General features: G+C 40.0%; 2 protein-coding genes across 5 annotated transcripts in view; one reads left to right on the forward strand and one right to left on the reverse strand.

The window, feature by feature from the left end:
- The window catches only part of LOC137342823 (keratinocyte-associated protein 3-like), a 45,777-nt gene extending 36,729 nt beyond the window's left edge, over window positions 1-9,048 (reverse strand). The window contains exon 1 of the mRNA XM_068007010.1: window positions 8,920-9,048. Within this exon, the coding sequence (XP_067863111.1) occupies window positions 8,920-8,932 (13 nt within the window). The 5' untranslated portion in view covers window positions 8,933-9,048. The remainder of the gene's footprint in view (window positions 1-8,919) is intronic.
- Window positions 9,049-11,293: 2,245 nt separating this feature from the next.
- Window positions 11,294-19,150, forward strand: part of LOC137342582 (calcipressin-3-like) — a 105,257-nt gene continuing 97,400 nt past the window's right edge. For all 4 annotated transcript variants that reach the window (XR_010967293.1, XR_010967294.1, XM_068006568.1 and 1 more), the window contains exons 1-2: window positions 11,294-11,337; window positions 12,554-12,822. Coding sequence is in view for 2 of the 4 variants with exons in the window: in XM_068006568.1 (XP_067862669.1) it covers window positions 12,631-12,822 (192 nt within the window). In the remaining 2 variants the exon portion in view is untranslated. The remainder of the gene's footprint in view (window positions 11,338-12,553; window positions 12,823-19,150) is intronic.

Genomic DNA, 19,150 nt, shown 5'->3' on the forward strand with positions numbered 1-19,150 from the left:
ATTAAAATATAATGAAAATCTAACCCAAACACAAAAATAGATCAACAAAAGAAATTTGTTGGCAAAAGTAATCCAGTCTTCCGTACCTTTGAATAAAGTCCATGCTTTGAGTAGATGCAAATATACTTTCCCTGGACACTGATACAACACTGACTCAGTTATCACCACAGTAAGGTATTCTGTTGTTGGTTTTTCATACCATCTTAAGAGGCCACTCACTGCTTAACTTTGTTGGATGAGTATTGCCAATTTCCTTTCAAACTACTACATGGAGTCCAAAATTAAGACAAAGGGAGTAAACATCGGTCTTATCTTGCTTCAGGTGAACAACTGCCAGCCAATTTTACCCATCCATTATTAACAACTAGTATTATAGTAGTCTCGTAGTGTGCTACAGCATGGAAGGAGGCCATTCAGGCCATCATGCCTGTGCTGGCTCTTTGAAAGAGTTATCCAATTAGTCCCACTTCCCTGCTCTTTCCCCATAGCCCTGTAAATTTTTTCCCTTCAAGTATTTATCCAGTTCCTTTTTGAAAGTTACTATTGAATCTGCTTTCACCACCCTTTCAGGCAGTCCATTCCAAATCATAACAATTTGCTGCATAAAAAAATGTTTCCTCATGTTGCCTCTGGTTCTTTTGCCAATCACCCTAAATCTGTGTCCTCTGGTTACTGACCCTTCTGCCACTGGAAACAGTTTCTCCTTATTTACTCTATCAAGTGCCATAACCTACAGGGCTACGGGCCAAGTGCTGGAAAGCGGGAGTAAGCTGGACAGCTCTTTTCGACCATCACGGACATGATGGGCCAAATGGCCTCCTTCTGTGCCATAACTTTCTATGATTCTATAAAACCGTTCATAATTTTCAACAACTCTATCAAATCTCCTCTTATCTTTCTCTGCTCTGAGGAGAACAACCCCTGCTTCTCCAGTCTCTCCACATAACTGAAGTCCATCAACCCTGGTACCATTGTAGTCAATCTCCTCTGCACGCTCTCTAAAGCCTTGACATTCTTCCTAAAGTGTGGTGCCCAGAATTGATCACAATACTCCATCTCAAGCCTAACCAGTGTTTTATAAAGGTTCACCACTCTTTGCTTTTCTACTCCATGCCTCTACTAATAAAGCTTATGATCCCATATTCTTTTTTAACAGCCTTCGCAACTTGTCCTGCCACCTTCAAAGATTTGTGTACATACACCCACAGGTTTCTCTGTTCCTTTAAAATTGTACCATTTAGTTTATATTGCCTCTCCTCATTCTTCCTACCAAAATGTATCACTTCACACTTCTCTGCGTTAAATTTCATCTGCCATGTGTCTGCCCATTTCTCCAGTCTGTCTATGTCCTCCTGAAGTCTGTTATTATCCTCCACATTGTTTACTACATTTCCGAGTTTCGTGTCATCTGCAAACTTTGAAATTATACCCAAGTCCAGGTCATTAATACATATCAAAAAGAGCAGTGGTCCTAATATCGACCCCTGTGGAACGCCACTGTATACTTCCTTCCAGTCTGAAAAACAACTGTTCACCAATACTCTCTTTGGCCCTTAGCCAATTTTGTATCCACGCTGCCAAAGTCCCTTTAATCCCATGGCCTTTAATTCTGCTAACAAGTCTATTATGTAGTACTTTATCAAGTGCCTTTTGAAAGTTCACATACACATCAGCCACACAACCCTCATCGACCCTCTCCGTTACTTAATCAAAGAACTCAATCAAGTTAGTCAAACATAATTCTCCTTTAACGAATCCGTGCTGACTTTCATTTATCAGTCCATGCTTTTTCAAGTGCCAATTAAATTTGTCCTGCAATATTGTCTCTCAAAGTTTCCCCACCACCGTCATTGGGCTGACTGGCCCGTACATAGGTACATAGGAACAGAAGTAGGCCATTTAGCCATTCAGTGAGATCATGGCTGATCTGTCAATTTACTCCATATACCCGTTTTAGCCCCATATCCCTTAATACCTTTGGTTAATAAAAATCTATCAATCTCAGATTTAAAATTAACAATTGAGCTAACAGCAACTGCCATTTGCGGAAGAGAGTTCCAAACTTCTATCACCCTTTGCGTGTAGAAGTGTTTCCTAACTTCACTCCTGAAAGTCCTGGCTCTAATTTTTAGGCTATGTCCCCTAGTCCTAGATTCCCCAACCAGCAGAAATAGTTTCTCTCTATCCACCCTATCAGTTCCCCTTAATATCTTGAAAACTTCAATCAACTCACCCCTTAATCTTATAAATTCCAGGAAATACAACCTTAGTCTATGTAATCTCTCCTCGTAATTTAACCCTTGGAGTCCAGGTATCATTCTAGTAAATCTACGCTGCACTCCCTCCAAGGCCAATATGTCTTTCCTAAGGTGCGGTGCCCAGAACTGAACACAGTACTCCAGGTGTGTAATTGCCAGGTTTATCCCTCTCCCCTTTTTGAACAGGGGTGTAACATTTGGAATCCTCCAATCCTCTGGCACCACCCTGATATCTAAGGAGGATTAGAAGATTGTGGCCAGAGCCTTTGTAATTTCCACCCTTACTTCCCTCAGTAACCTAGGATGCATCCCATCTGGACCGGGTGACTTTACGATTTTGAGTACTGTCAACCTTTTAAGTACCTCGTCTTTATCTATTTTTACCCTAATTAATATCGCTACTATCTTCCCCTTTACTGCTACATTGGCAGCATCCTCTTCTCTAGTGAAGACCAATTCGAAGTATTCATTTAGTACCTCAGCCCCCACAGGAAGATCTTCTTTTTGGTCCTAATCGGTCCCAACCTTCTTTTGACTACCCTATTAATATTTATATGTTTATAAAAGACTTTTGGGTTCCCTTTTATGTTAGCCGCTAATCTATTGTCATTCTCTCTCTTTGCCCCTCTTATTTCCTTTTTGAGATCGTCTCTGTACTTTTTGTATTCAGCTTGGTTCTCTACTGTATTATGAACCTTATATTTGTCATAAGCCTCCTGCTTCTGTTTCAATTTAATCTCGATATCTTTAGTCATCCAGGGAGGTCTAGCTTTGGATGCCCTTTCTTCCCCCCTCTAGGGAATGTGTCTACTCTGTACCCATACCATCTCCTCCTTGAAGGCATCCCATTGTTCAATTACTGTTTTGCTTACCAATTTTTGATTCCAATCCACCTGGGCAAGATCCCTTTTTAACTTGCCGAAATTAGCCCTCCTCCAGTTAAGTATTGTTCCTTGTCCTTTTCCATAAATATTCTAAACTTAATGAGATTGTGATCACTGCTCCCCAAATACTGCCCCACTGAAACATGCTCCACTTGCCCCACTTCAATCCCCAGAACTAGATCCAGCACTGCTTCCTTCCTCGTTGGGCTGGAAACACACTGATAAAGAAAGTTCTCTTGTACACATTTCAGGAATTCCTCCCCCTCTTTGCCCTTTACACTCTTACTGTCCCAGTCGCTTTTGGGATAACTGAAGTCCCCCATTATCATTACCTCTATAGTTCTTGCATCTTTCTGTAATATGCCTGCAAATTTACTCCTCTATCCCCTTCCTACTATTTGGTGGCCAATAGTATATACCCAGTGGTATAATAGCTCCTCTATTGTTCCTTAACTATAACCAAACAGACTCTGTCTTTGACCCCCCCAACTACATCATCCCTTTACAGTGTTGTAATAGTTTCTTTGATCAATACTGCCCACCCTCCTTTCTTTCCTTCCCTATCTATCCTGAATACCTTGTAGCGAGGAATATTAAGTTCCCAATCCTCCCCTTTGAGCCAGGTCTCTGTTATTGCTACTATATTATAGTCCCATGTGGTGACTCATACCTGCAGCTCACCAACCTTATTTATCATGCTACATGCTTTAAGTGCATGCACTCCAAACTCATCTGAGACTGCCTTGCATTTGTCCCCTGTCTGATCCCTCCTATTTCTGAACTATTCTTTACTCTAGTGCTATTTGTCTCTCCCGATTCTCTATGCACCTTGTTTCTCCTCTCTAATGTTTCATCCTGGTGCCCATCCCCCTACCAAATTATTTTAAACCCTTCCCCACAACACTAGTTAAACTCTGCGAGGACATTGGTCCCAGCTCTGTTGAGGTGCAACCCATCCATCTTGAACAGATTCCTCCTACCCGTATCTGAAGCCCTCTCTCCGGCACCATTTCTCCAGCTACACATTAACCTGTCTTATCTTACTATTCCAATACTCACTCGCGTGTGGCGCTGGGAGTAATCCAGAGATTACTACCTTTGAGGTCCTCCTTTTTAACTTCCTCCCCAGCTCCTTAAACTCTGACTGCAGGACCTCAAGCCTTTTCCTTCCTATATTATTAGTTCCCACATGGACCACGACTTCTGGCTGTTCCCCTTCCCCCCCCTCAAAATGTTCTGTACCCTCTCAGTGATGTCCTTTACCCTGGCACCAGGAAGGCAACACACCATGCGGGACTCACGTCAGCGGTTGCAGAAATGCCTGTCTGTCCCCCTGACTATTGAATCCCCTATAACCACTGCAATTCTACACTTCGCTGTGCCAAATGAGTAGTCCAGATGGTACCATCCTCCGTACAGGTAACTAATTAACAATGGTGACAGGTGGTTCTGCACTGATCCCCTGATACTCATTCTGTCCTCAGAGAACACTAAGAAATTCACTCAGAGATACTTTGGTACTGTAGACCAGCCTGCCACACTGCATTAGAACCTTTCTCAAACTAGTCTGTCACAAATAGTAAAAGAGCTCTCTTCTTTCATTCACCTTTGCTCGAGACGGAATCATGACTAATGCAATTCCATTGTCAAAAATAAAGATTTATACATTTGCAAAACTTATTAAAATCTCATACGTATTCATTTTAAGTGTAGTCAGGCTAAGCGCCAACAGCCTGCCCACTACCTCACTTTATTTCCCAGGTAAGCCAGTAAAAGACCATGGGGACTAAATCTTATGGCATAAGGCTTTAGAGGCAAGGGAGGGTTAAATTCGATAACCCCCGAATCCAGGCACGGGCATCGCGGTCCACAATTAACCCAGACCTGGTGTTTCTGATGCGGGTAACACGAGACATTTATGCTACCTGGTCACTCACCTCATCGAAGCGCAGCAATCAGGCTTAGCCACGATATTTGCACCAGGTTCGCACTTCTCACCATCAAGTAGCGGGGCGGTGGGGGGGGGGCAAATATCACGTGAATGGCTCGCACCTCTTAAAGGCAGCCTGCACCTCTTATTTGCAAAAAAATAAGATACGGGTCCGCATGGAGTGAGAACGGATATCAGACATCTGCGCACATATCCATGCAGGTCCCATCTCTAAGTTTATAAACTGTTGAGTTATGTCAAAACATTGAATAAAGGTTTCACACTGCTAAATTCCACATCGTCCAATCTGCATGCCAGACCTCACCAATCTGCCGATCTGAGTTTGTACCAGGCCTGCGATAGTGCGTGCACCAAGGTTCTTGGATGATGCACTGGAGGCCTTGGTGCAAGAGGTGGACAGAAGGAGGGGCATCCTATATCCGCAGTGGGGGGGCAAGAGGCCCTCCAGACATATGCTCAAGAGGCAGTGGGAGGCGGTAGGGGACGCAGTCAATGCTAGGCGCATAGTACCTCGAACATGGATGCAGTGCAGGAAGAAGTTCAATGTTTTGACACGAGTGGTCAAGTTGAGTGAGGTCAACTGTCAAGTGGCATCTCCTACCAACTGCACCACTAACTGCATCCATTACTCCACGCGCTACACCCCCCATCACCCACATACCAACAAACTCTTTCAATCAGTACTCAACTCTTCCAATTAGATGCTTCCTCTCACTCTCACCTATTACCACTGATGCAAACCGCACACCCACAACTCACAGGTCACACACTATTCAACCATTACAGGCACATCACCCAGATATCCTGCAGGACACTCACTGACACACTTCTCACTTTCTTGCAGGAGAAGTTGGCACATAACAGGAGGCAGCAAGTGGCAGTGGTATTTAGCCCCCTCAAGCTTGTTCCGCCATTCAATGAGATCATGGTTGATCTCTGACCTAACTCCATATACCCACCTTAGCCCCACATCTCTTAATACCCTTGGTTCACAGAAATCTATCAATCTCAGATTTAAAATTCACAATTGGACGAGCATCAACTGCCGTTTGCTGAAGAGCGTTCCAAACTTCTACCACCCTTTGATTATAGAAGCGTTTTCTAACTTCACTCTTACAAGTCCTGGCTTTAAATGTCAGGCTATGTTGCCTCATCCTTGTATTCAAGTGTAGGAGACCTCCAAAAACAGGTACAAATGCATCAGCAGCCAAAGGCAATAATCCATCAACTAACCTGTAAATCCTGCATGGTCCTTTTAAATAGCACTGGTGGGGAGGGGGGCGGGGGGGGGGGTCCTCCAGGCCCCCTAAGACATGTTCAGGTGTTCGTGATTAAGACAATGAATTGAGTGGAGCGTTAAGTGCTGAAATGGTGTGTATCCCTTTAAATCAGCATTGCACATCGATCTAACGCATATTCTCCCTACTTTACATGCTGCCGGCGTTCGTTATCTGCATGTGCGCGAAACCCTTTACCAAGATGGTGTCTGGTGCACGTATGCTAGAAGCGTGCGCGCACATTCCGGACGCCATTTTGGAACTTCGGGAGGCCGCGTAGCACCGAAACACTGCACAGCCCAATTTATAGCCCAAGAAGTCTTGTGCACATTAATAAAAGATTTTATGTGTTTGTGTGAAGTGTTAAAGAGGAGAATTCGGAATATTTCATTATTTCTATCTCTGTTAATAATTATTTCATCCCTGGGTAGGAATTCTTTTTCCTGCTACCCATTATATATTCACTAATTATTGAGATTGTGACAGCGTTTCACTTAGAAAACATCTCAATAACAATAAGCCATTAAACAAATCGTAATGTTTGCTTTAAACAATTTTGTTTGAACTCTAAAAGGCCAAAAGATAACAATATGTCATAGGACAACAGATATTGTCACTAATTTTATGAGTGAACCATAAAATTGGACTGTGGCAGGACTAAAGTAATCTAAAAGCCCTGCAGAATAGGATGGAAGATCCGAAACAGCAAACCTGAGATTTACCCCTGTTTGTCAGGAGATTACATGGTGGGGGGGGGGGGGGTCAGGGGGTATGTATTGTGATGCATAAGGCATCATGGCTGAGTGGGACAGGCTGGATGGACCAGTAGGTCTTTTCCTGCCCATCATTTTCGTATGTCAATGATATGAGATACTGTATTTGTACTACCTATGTTGTGCAAGTTTCTTTAGAGAAAACCACTGAAAATAGCAAGGAGAGTTTTTTGGAAACCACTCAATACCTAAGCTGCTTTATCAGAATTGCCATTATAATTGTGTTCAAGATTGCATCAGGGCCTAAAGTCTGCAAGGATGAAATAGTTCTTAGCAGAAGTAGGAATAATAGACTATCCCTAATTCTTCCCTTTCACATGAACACACTAAATCCTGTGTCAGTGTATGAAAGACTTACATACTTTAGACCCTGATTTACCATTTCTTTAAAACGTATTATTACTCATTTAGAAGTTCTGGATCGAAAATTCTGTCCTTTTTGAGGCTTTATAAAGAAACTTTCTATCTACCTTGTTATTATGCCCTACTGACAACTACAAACATTAAACATTTGTTGAAGTCAAATTTCATTACCCTGCAGAAGGTGTTTTACTTTGTGCTCAGACTCTCTTCCCATAATAGCAATTATTTCAAAGTATAAATCAATATGAGATTCCAGTCCACCAATTAACTGATGTTTGTTCTTCCATAACCCATTCCACAAAATGCAACATAACTCTATGTAAAACACTGAGGCTGAAGTAAATGTTTGCATTAAATTGATTTGGTTGACAATTGCAAAAGGTACTTTAAATAAAGATGCAAATATGAAAATAACTGTTGTATTTGTTTCTAAAACAAGAATAAGTGTATAGCTTGGATCACACAATGGTAGGTAGTCACAAATCATCAAAGGATTATACAGTCCAGGGAGGCTAGAACATTAAATTCAAAGAAAGGCCACTTGCCAGTCATATTAGTGGTTTTGGCAAATTATCCACACCTTCAGCTTCCTTTCAATGAGCATGATGAATGCAGCCAGCTCATTATATTGGGCCCAAAATGGCTGCTGCATGAAATGCCATAACCTGATATTGATTTCCAGCCATTTGGGTAGAAAACACTGTCCTGTCACTCAATGTATTTAAAGTCAGTATCCACTGAGGACATGATCTAAATGTACACATACCTCAGAAAATCATTTTAGTTGTAAACAAAGGGTGCTTGCCAGTTGTAGCACTATTTAGTAAATCTTTAGTTAAATTTGAAGATCCTGAATGCCAAAGTGTACTCAGGGTTAGTGGCAAATCAGACTTGAAGAATGAAGAGAGCATAATGATTCAGCCTCAGTTTATATAATCATTAACATTCTCTACCTGAATCTAAACTATCATAAAATTAGTCCAGTGATAACAAAAACTATACTTTACATGAAGGTGTCAGGGGTATGAGATTTAACAAATGACCTTGTGTTTAACTATAATTTGGGGATGGTCAGTAATATTCAGTGTTTTAACTCCGATGAAATCAGCATTTATGCCTGCAACTGGATTATTTGTTCAGTGTTTCAGTCGGAGATTGATGGTAAATTTAACAGCACATTTCAATACAATACATGGGGGAAAAACAGATTAAACTAAGTTCCAATTCACTTCACTATTTTGGAGCCAATACAATCTGCGCATTGGTTTGAATTTGGCTGCTCGGGCTGAACATTTGCTTTGTTGTATCCCCCACTTACCCTCCTGGTTTGCAAAACTTTCTGACGCTTGATTCATTCACTTCCTTAAATTCCTTTCTATTTTACACTCACTAATGCCCAAAAGGAACCCTTACCTATTCTGCACATCTTCAATCACAAGGTGCCGTGATCCACTTCTCTCGATCGCCGTCTCCTTTCTTTAATGCGGAATAAAATATCCATTAAGTTTCTGAGCCACATTGAATTCAAGGGAATGGAGTCAAGCCACTCCCACCCTGTTTTAACCGCTTCAGTACCGGCTGTAGGGAAGAACTGCCAAAATAAGATTGCTTAGAATCACGTTTTATCTGCGCAAAAATCAATATGATTGACCCTACCCAGGTATGGTTTCCAGGTCCCAATACCCTTTGGCATATTTCTTAGGTATGTCTTCGTTCTTCATATGTGAACCTAGACAAATGGGTTCTGAGCCTCCTCAGATTTTAAATTTCCTTCCAGTATAGGGAACTAAAGAAGTTAAATCTGTTCTTACTGGAAAAAATATCGAAGTTATAAGATGGAATATAACCCAATATTTTAAAATAATGAAGGGGATTAATAAGAAGGATTCATGAAGATATTTGTGTCAAATACGAAGTATAAGTATAAGCCAAAAAACACATGAACTAAAGTTAATTTAAGAAACAGCTTTTTCAGAGTTAGTTGAAACATTTAAAGGGATTGGGTCAATTCGTGATTCAGCAGTGAGTAAGGGGATATATGTTATAAGTAGATGAATTGGAATAGAAAGATGAAACATGGCGAGATTGGTCCTGGAGACAGGAGCTGAGCAATAGATTTGAGATGGATAAATTGAATGAGTGGTCGTTTTCTTTCCTTATATTCTTTGACACTTGGAATGAAAAAAAAACTTAAGTAATGCTGCATCCTGAAAATTGTAGGGGCACTAAGTTCTCTCCCAATCACTACTTTACAAACACGTTCAGTATTACTCGACCAGCCAAAAAAGGCCGCCTAATGCATTTTTGTAGCATAAAAGAACAATTACAATTATACTCAGTAAAAAGCAAAGCTACTATAATAGTAATCTCTTATGCTAACTCCAGTAGGGCAACAAATTATAAAATAAAGGAAAAAATAAGTAATTAATTGAAACTACACATTTTTTTGTTTGAAAAATTGTTATAAATCAAAACACAATAATTCAGAACCACATCAGCATATGGACTATTGTAAATTTAATTTTCCTGAATGAATATATTTCTTTTTAATAAAAGTTTTAAAATATCCCAATAGAAAGAATTTACATTTATATATTTATTCATGTCCTCTGGATGTCCCAAAGCACTTGACACGCAGTTAATTACTTTTGCAGGCAAACACTGCAGCCAAGGTCCCACAAACAGCAATGGGATCAGTTAACTTGTTTTAGCAATGTTGATTAGGTGGTAAATGTTGGACAGAGCACAAGGAGAACCCTCACCCCTGCTCTTCTTCAAATAGTACCATGGTGTCAGCTGTGGTTGTAGGTAGTATTCTCACTTTTGAGTCAGAAGGTTGTGAGTTCAAGTCCCACTCCAGAGACTTGAGCTCATAATCTAGGTTGGTAGTTCAGTGCAGTACTGAGGGAGTGCTACACTGTCAGCTTTGCCTTTTTTCGGATGAGATGTTAAACTGAGGATTGTCCTCTCCGGTGGATGTAATAGATCCAACGGGACTATTTGAAGAATAGCAGAGGAGTTTTTCAGATGATGATCTGGTAATTTATTTCATTGCTGTTCGTGGGATCTGGCTGTGTGCAAATTGGCTGCCACATTACCTACATTACAACAGTGACTACACTTCAAAAGTACTTCATTGTCTGTAAAGTGCTTTGGGACATTTTGAGGTTGTGAAAGGCGCTATATAAATGCAAGTCTTTCTTTAAGGGATCTTTCAAATTTACCTGAGAGGGCAGACAGGACCTCAGTTTAACATCTCATCTAACATATGGTACCTCCCTCAGTACTGCACTGTAATGCCAGCCTAGATTATATGGTCAAATCCTGGTGTAGGGCTTGAACCCATCACCTTCTGACTCAGAGAGGAGAGTGCTACCATTGCGCTAAGGCGATACTTCAATGTCTCCTAATGTTGTCCATGTTGCCGAGCGTCTTGATAACCACGTAACATATTTCACATTCAAGGAAATTTTATGTATTGCATATATTTCCAGTGGAGGGCGTCACAACATAAAGAAGCCGGACAAACTTCTCGGAACCATAGCACAAGGAAGCAAAGAGCAACCAAGGCGACAGGAAGAGGAGGACGGACCAGGGGGCGGCAACTCAGGTACGCGGCGAACGCTGCCGCTCCTCCTAACCTGCTGCTTCTAGCTCCACCCCAGAGCGCTGATTAGTCATTCATGATGTCATCGGACGTCTGTTGAACTGTACCCTTTTTTGATTGGTTGGAAGTGACGTCAATCATCATCACCATTCAAGTTAGGTTGTTCGTTAGCAACTAGAGCTGCGAAGGGAACAGTGAGGGTGGGGACAGTGAAGCAGCTGCAGGTTTGTTTGGGGATTATTTTGAAACATTATATGGCTTCTACTCTGTTTAATTTAATGGGAAAGTATCACCAGGAGCAGATAGTTGAGTTTATTTAAATACAGTTAGTTTTAAAAAAAAGGAATGTATCTTGTATTATTTTCTCATTTTTAGTTTGAACAATTTAATTAATGTCTGGCTTATATCACAAATTACAATTGATATGCTGCACTTCGGCGCAAAAAGGACTTTTGCACTTTAAAAAAAACACGTTACCATAATTTTTGTTACTTTTTAAGGATTGCGTCTGCTGTTGTGATAAGATCCAGAAATTAGTAGAGAGGGTTGAGTTGTCCTCAAAGGGATGCTGCTGTCATGCAAACTCCAACACAATTTAAGAACTGGACAGGGATGTGACAGCTTCTGCATTATCCTGAGAGTGGCAAGTCACAAATTCCTGTTGATATCCCGAAGAGTTAGGAGCATAGCTGTTAATCTTTTGAGGGCTGCAATAGTGATTCTGTTTTTCTGAATAGCTTTAATTGGTTTAGAGGTTTTGTATTACACAATACTGTGAGTTAAAACAAAAATGCTACCTGGAGACATGTGGATTGTGAATCATACAAGTGCACTGATGCATCTTTCCATGGAGTGCTACAACCTGTGCTTTTTTGATCTCGGTATAAGTTTCCAGCAGAGGCCAGGTGCTTTCTCTGAGGGAGAATGAGTTTGTAACATAGCAGTGATACACCTTAGTCTTAGAAAAGATCTTTTAGTGACCTTAGTGGAGTGAGCTATACTGGGCTTTGCAGAAGCAAAAATCAATCAAAAAAATGTTTTAAAATATGCTTCGGGTGAAATATGCATTTTGAATGTGTAAAAGCTAGTTCTTTCCTTAGAGGGCTATAACCATTTTAATAGAAATATTAAAATAATCGTATGTCCTACTTCCTGCATGTTGACCTCTTTCTAGATACAATGTCAATTATACATAGTGTTGTCACTACTGCATTTAACAATATACCTGGATTTAGATTACCATGCATCCTGTTTTTGTCTGATCTCTGATTTTGTTTTTTGAAGCAGAATGGATAGGAATTGGTTTTGAATGTAAAATGAATAGTGTAAGTGGGCTGCATAGAACAACTTCAGTTTTAAATATGAAATAGTTTGTTACTGTTTACAATTTTTTAACCATACTCTTCTCAATAATTGGTGTGTTTTTCTCTCTTTTTTTAGGTGGGTATTTAAAATTTGGTGACTTAAATTAGGGTTTTAAATGAGATCAATCAACCAGTGGCTCAGACAGTGACACAATGATAAGAGATGGTGCACAGATATGGTCTGAAACTCCAAACCACCCCGATCTTTGTGACAGTGATCAAGAGGGTCTGATCTTTGAGAACTATGAAGGTTTGGACTCCGAGATTATGGATTTGAGCGACCTTCCTACCTCTCTCTTTGCTTGCTGTGTGCATGAAGCAGTCTATGAAGATGAAAAACACAAGGTAAGTCAGCAACATAGAAGCACTGTATTATTTATTAAGCTTAATCATACTTATTGACAATGCCAAGAAAAGCATTAAATTGTGGTTAATATCCTAGGACCCAAGGTTTGATATCCAGCACTAGCCAGGAATTGGGGGGGGAATAAAATCATTCTGCTCGTTATGATGGTTGCTTCTTCAAATTTCTCCTCCAAATGCTGCTATCATACTCTGTGTTTGAATGTATGTATCTCATAGAAAGGAGAAAAGATTGTGTTAAGTGTAACAAAGGTATTAAGTTTCATTTTATCAACTGCTTGCACTGAAACTTTTAGAATAAACCCCATTCTTCTTTCCTTTTACTGTTTGATCTCTCAGTTCATCAAGGCGGCTTGTAAATCTGAACCTCGGAATTATCGGTTGCTCTAAACTTGTGCTTCTTCCCTTAGCATCTATATCCTTGAAGTATGAAGACTATTGCAATTTTGGTCTATCAAAGTAATTGTATAGGTTCAAAATTACATTCCAACTTGTAGATAATATTTCAAGTATGGCTTTAATAGAAATGCTGTCTGAATTTAGTATTACCTCATTTTGACTGTCAAACATTCTATTAGCCTTCATACCTGCATCTTTCTGCTAATTTCAATGACCTGTCCAGTATCACTCCCAAATCCAATTTATGTAAAAGATTTCTTCCTCCCTAACATGCACCTATTTTGTAATCTAAGCAACAACTTGATGGGTATACCAGCAAGAGATCAACACATGTTTTAATTGGTGTACAGTGACATCACCACCTGTACTTTTGTTGGAAACTAACTGCCCACCATGTTTTGTGCAAAGCAGTTGCTCATCAAGGGGGTGCCTTTTTGTCCCTGATCTCTCTGGTGCACAGATCCGTTGTTCATAGATGCATTAAGGCGATCTGGGGCTATAACATTTCCTTGGCAACAGTAGTGACCGCTGGATCACTGGCTAGAATTCATGTTAGTGATGTATTTTCTCATCAATTTGTGTTGCTGATGATGGTCATTTTTGATCCAAAGAAACTGGCAAGTTTGGAATGAACTGACCGGCCCCAGACAAGAGCAATGTTTCCATGATAGCTTCTGCTTGTCTACAAGTCATAAATAAAACAATTACATTTACTTTGTTTATAACATCCACTACAACAGTGATATTACCATAGAAGAGAACTGAAGTCTTGCCACATTGGTCATGTTTAGTCTTCAGTTAGCTTGTAAACAAAGTTTTGAATCTTTTGAATCTATTTTACTAACAATGCATTATGTAATCAAAATTTGTGGTTGGAGGTGAGATACATCAACTAATACCTTTTGTGCAATGTCAATTCTGTCTGCTGTACATCAACTAACAACACATCATAAATGTTGCCATTCAGCAATGGACTAACACTGATCCATCACTTCTGACACAGGTCAGCCGATTGTTATGGCCCTTCAGACATGCCTTTTGAAAACCTGCAGAGGCACTGGTTAGGTAAATCTTCTTTGTACGGAAGCAACCATATGTGTGCTGGGGTGCCCAATAAATCATTGAACCTTATACTGGTAGCTGCCTGGTCAACATCACACAGAACAGAGGTGCCTGGCATCATCGTGTTCCAAAGTCCACTATATTCGTAACAGCTGTGTGGAATTGGTTGAAACAATTTGGATAGCAAAGAACTGCCACAGACAAAATTGCCAAATGGCCCCCTTGCATGCTGTAAACTTCTATTATTCTGAGCTACAGAATCTGTTTAACTATTACTGTTTATCTGTTGCTTTTAATAAACATGCTGTATAGTTTATAGTGTAAGTCATGATCTGATACTAGTGTTTATTCTATCATTTCTGAAAGAGCGTGAGAGCTCGTGTTCTATGGAGAATACTAAATATAGCAACAAGGACTTATGTTCGATCCAAGCTACACTGCATTACGAGATAATAGGCACGTAAAATTAAGCTGCAGCTGTATGGGATGAGGGCACTCTTATAGGTTGGTCTTTAGTATAGAGCATGAGAGAACTATCTAGGTGAAGCCTAAAAATGTGTCTTTGTTTTAACAAAGTAAAATAGATTCATTATAACGACCTCAAATAAATAGGAAAAACAGGATTATGGGATACCACACAGTTTACAATTCTTTTGCATTTAGAATAATTAAATGCATAAAGATTTAGTCACAAAGCAAAGGCCATGAAAATAAACTCAATGAAAATACAGACCAGTGTGGCATCACAGGATGCAATAAATACAAAATGAATGGGAGAACAGAATGTAAAAGTGTATCCGAGAGTTAAAGGTACAAAGAGATATGCAAGTGGGAAGAAACTAACAGAAAGATAAAATACCGACAACAAATATTAAAGTTTATTCAAAGAATCCTAAAAAAAAATCTCCTTTTCGAAAATGAAATAGAACCTTTATTGGAATGAAACAAATGCAAAAATAGATTTGGGAAGATTAAGGAGACTAGGAAATGAACAGATGGGGGAGTAATTTGCAAGATTACATTTTTTTGTCAACAAATTTTCTGGACGAGCAACTCTTCCTGTCTTTTTTCAAAAAAAAACTTGGCTACGAGTGCACAATATGTGCTACAAACATGACACTGAAACACTAAACACAAATAAACTGAATTTATGCAATTTGCTCTTTATTCTCTTTTAATATTTGCTATTTGTAGTAGTACACTTAAAACAGATATAGGTTGCTTGAGTAATTACTGTGATATATCCAAGTCATGTGGCCCTGACCTAACTGTAATTATATCATAGTTGAATCATGCGTCTATCCTGCTTTGAGATCTTCCCCCATCAATTGCACGACCCCTCCCCAACTTTAGACACGTTTGATGCCACACTCTCCAACTGCCTGTTCGGCATTTAAGATCTTGGTGAGCTGAAATTTCCTGCAGGCAAAACCCGAAGCTGATGTGTTTCCTCAACATTTAAATGCCTCTGGCCTTGACTCCATAAGTTTCCCAGATGTTACTTCATGTTTTGTTCTGAAAGTGTGCACTGCAAACTGAGCTACCTATCCTACAGTCAATCCATCACCATGGCTGCCTTCTTCCAACTCTGAAAAAAATGACTTACCATCTCCTCTACCCCTCTCCCACTGCTGCTGAAACTCTTAGTTATATCTTTGTCACCTCGAGACTTGAATTTTTTTCCCCAACGTTGCCCTCCCTGGCCTCTACCCTCCACCCATCATTCAGGAAACTATGGCCTGCATCCTTATCTTTAGAAAGTACCACTCTCCTATCTCTGTCCTTGTTTCCCTGGCTTGCTGTGCCACAGTGAATTGATTTTTAAGATCCATCTCATCTTCAAATTGTTCTGTTGCATTGCTCCACCCTACCTTAGAGACCATCAGTGACTGCTCTTTGAGTCACTATGTCTTGCCCCCTGGAAGTCCTTCTCTAAATCCCTTTGGCATGTCACCTCCTCCCTGCTTTCAGAAAGGTTGTAAAAATGTTTCTCAACTCATCTCACTCCAACTTGTAAAGTACTCCGATGCATGAGGTGTACTGTTGTTGAAATTGACCTGACACCACTGTGGAAAAACAGATTTAGTGTTTGTCATGTCTTGTCACTTCAGTTTTCTTCAATTAGTTTGACTGAGTGCCTCAACATTTGGTTGGGGCGTTGGAATATTCCTGAAGAATAACGATATAGAATTTCTGCTATACTTGCATCCTGTCCCGGAAGACAGCACTTTTCATCTGTTGCTGTCTCAATGAGTTCTTTAATCACTTATTTACATTGAAGTGCATCCCTTGATATTTATAGCAATTTGTCTTCTGATTGCCTCCCTGTTTTTCTACTCTGTTGCTGTCCTTGAATTCTCTGCACACACCTTGGCCCCAATACATAAACTGGAAATACCATGTGAGGAAGTCAAACCTTTCCTCTCTCGGAGTTTGATTTGAATTCAGCCCAGACTAGAATAAAAGTATCCTCTCTGCTGGCTGTAAGAACCCTAAGTAAAACTGTTATTTACAACCTAGTTCTCCATGTTGAAAGTAAACAATTTGCTACCACTTGGAAACCTTACTTAAGAAGTTCTGCAGATGTCTTTTTTTAGAAACTAACGAGAATAGCCACTGTCCATATTGCAACACAGCACCAAGTTGAAAAGAATAAGGAGAACAACATTCCTCAGGTCATTAAAGGTGACAGCTTAAGTAGATAAGGCCATTTTAAAAAGGCAAAGCATGATGGGCCAAAGGCCTCCTCCTGTGCTGTAGCATACTTTGATACTGCTTGGCTCAGTTAATGGTATTCTCAATTTTGAGTCAGAAGGTTGTGGGTTCAAGTGCCATTCCAGGACTTGAGCAAATAGCTGGGCTAATACTCCAGTGACTCCTGAGGAAGCGTTGAACTATCAGAGGTTCCATCCTTCCGATGAGCCATTAAATTTAAGTTTCATCATCTTCTGGTGATTCAGGATCCCAAGGTATTATTTAACAAACAGCTTTGAATTCTTTTGATGTGCTGACCAACAATCCTCCCTCTCCCACCACCAAAAATTGATTATCTGATCATTCATTTCATTGTACTTTTGTGGGATCTTTCACAAAATGGCTGCTGCATTTGCCTGTGTAACATCTACTGCACTTCAAAGTAACTCATTATATGTGAAGTGCTTGGAGACATTTCTGAGAGGGGTGATAAATGTAATTTTTTTTGGGACGGGGGGGAAATGTAGTTTTACTCTTCGTATAAGGTTTCGAAGTAGTTTTCTACCACATTGGATGAGAATTTTGCCCTTCATTCTCTGTTTTCTGAGCATCCCACAAGTTCTGTGCTAATAATTATATTTTTGTAATACTGGATATTATATTTTTCCAGTAAGTTGCTAGCCCATTTTCAGTGGAAGCTATTTGTTGCACAACCTAATAAAGAGCATGAAAATTAGAGAGACTTTCAGCTTTAATTTTTATTTATTTTCTTCATACTGTGGGCCGTAAAATTATATTTTCTTGCTCACCCCACCCCCCCAAAAAAAAAATTCCTGTTCTATAGTGGAAATTAATTAGAGATTTTTAAAAAATGAAAAACTGCAAATGTTGTAAATCTGAAATAAAAACTGAAAATTCACAATAGATCCACCAGCAATGGGGGGGGGAAAACAGGCTAGTATACTGGGTTGAGATCCTTCAGTTCTGAAAAACAGGCCGGGGCTTTCCGCTCTTGTGATCATTAGTCCAAGATATTTACGTGAATCTTTTGTGTATATCGAGCATTTTTTGTATCAAGCAAGCAGTAAGTACAACACTGAGCTAAATGAGTGGTAATGTCTCAAGAGCCAGGAAAACAGAAGCTAGTCCTTGCATCTGTAAAATTAGTTTTCTGTTGTTTCAAAATCCTGCAAAGCAATCAAAGGAAAACTTGCCAGTGAGAAAACAAATAACACAAAATTATAATTGGTGTTGTTTAGGAGTTCAGTAAAGATTAATTGTGGGTATGAATTTTTGAATTTTTCACATGCCTATGTGAGCTGTGAGAATATTCAGCTTTTCACTATTTTCTCTTTCCCTCTTTTTTAATCAATCAATCAATCAATCGGAATACAGAGTGGGCAGATGGAGTTTAACGTGGGGAAGTGTGAGGGCATCCACTTTGGATTTGAGAAAAACAATTCATAATGTTTTTTTAATGGTGAGATACCAGAAGCCATGTACACAAATTATTAAATGCTAGTGCACAGGTACAAAAAGTAATCAAAAAGGCTAAAGGAATGTTGGCCGTGATCTCATGGGGGCTGGAATACAGAAGTGTGGAGGTGAAGCTTCGGTTGGCCAGAGCCCGTTTTGGAGTATTGTGATCAGTTCTGGACACTGTACCTCAGTAAAATTATATTGGCCTCGGAGGAGGTTCAGCGCAAATACAACAGAAAGATAACGAGGACAGGTTACATCAACATAGCTTCTATTTCGTTGAGTTAGATTATTGAGGGATGCGCTAATCAAGGAGTTTACAAATAATAAAAGGAATCAATAGGGTAGATACAGAGAAACTATTTCCTCTGGTGAGGCAATCCAGAACATAGAATTACATAGAATGTACAGCACAGAAACATGCCATTCGGCCCAACATCAAGGCAGCATTTGATTGAGTGTGGCATCAAGGAGTCCCAGTAAAATTGAAGTCAATGGGAATCGGAGGGGGGGGGGGGGAACTCTCTAGTGGCTGGAGTCATACCCAGCACAAAGGAAGATGGTAGTGGTTCATCTCAGCCCCAGGACATTGCTGCAGGAGTTCCTCAGGGCAGTGTCCTAGGCCCAACCATCTTCAGTTGCTTCATCAAGACCTTCCCTCCAGCATAAGGTCAGA

Source organism: Heptranchias perlo, chromosome 26, assembly GCF_035084215.1.
Source record: "Heptranchias perlo isolate sHepPer1 chromosome 26, sHepPer1.hap1, whole genome shotgun sequence".
In the NCBI taxonomy this organism is placed as follows: domain Eukaryota; kingdom Metazoa; phylum Chordata; class Chondrichthyes; order Hexanchiformes; family Hexanchidae; genus Heptranchias; species Heptranchias perlo.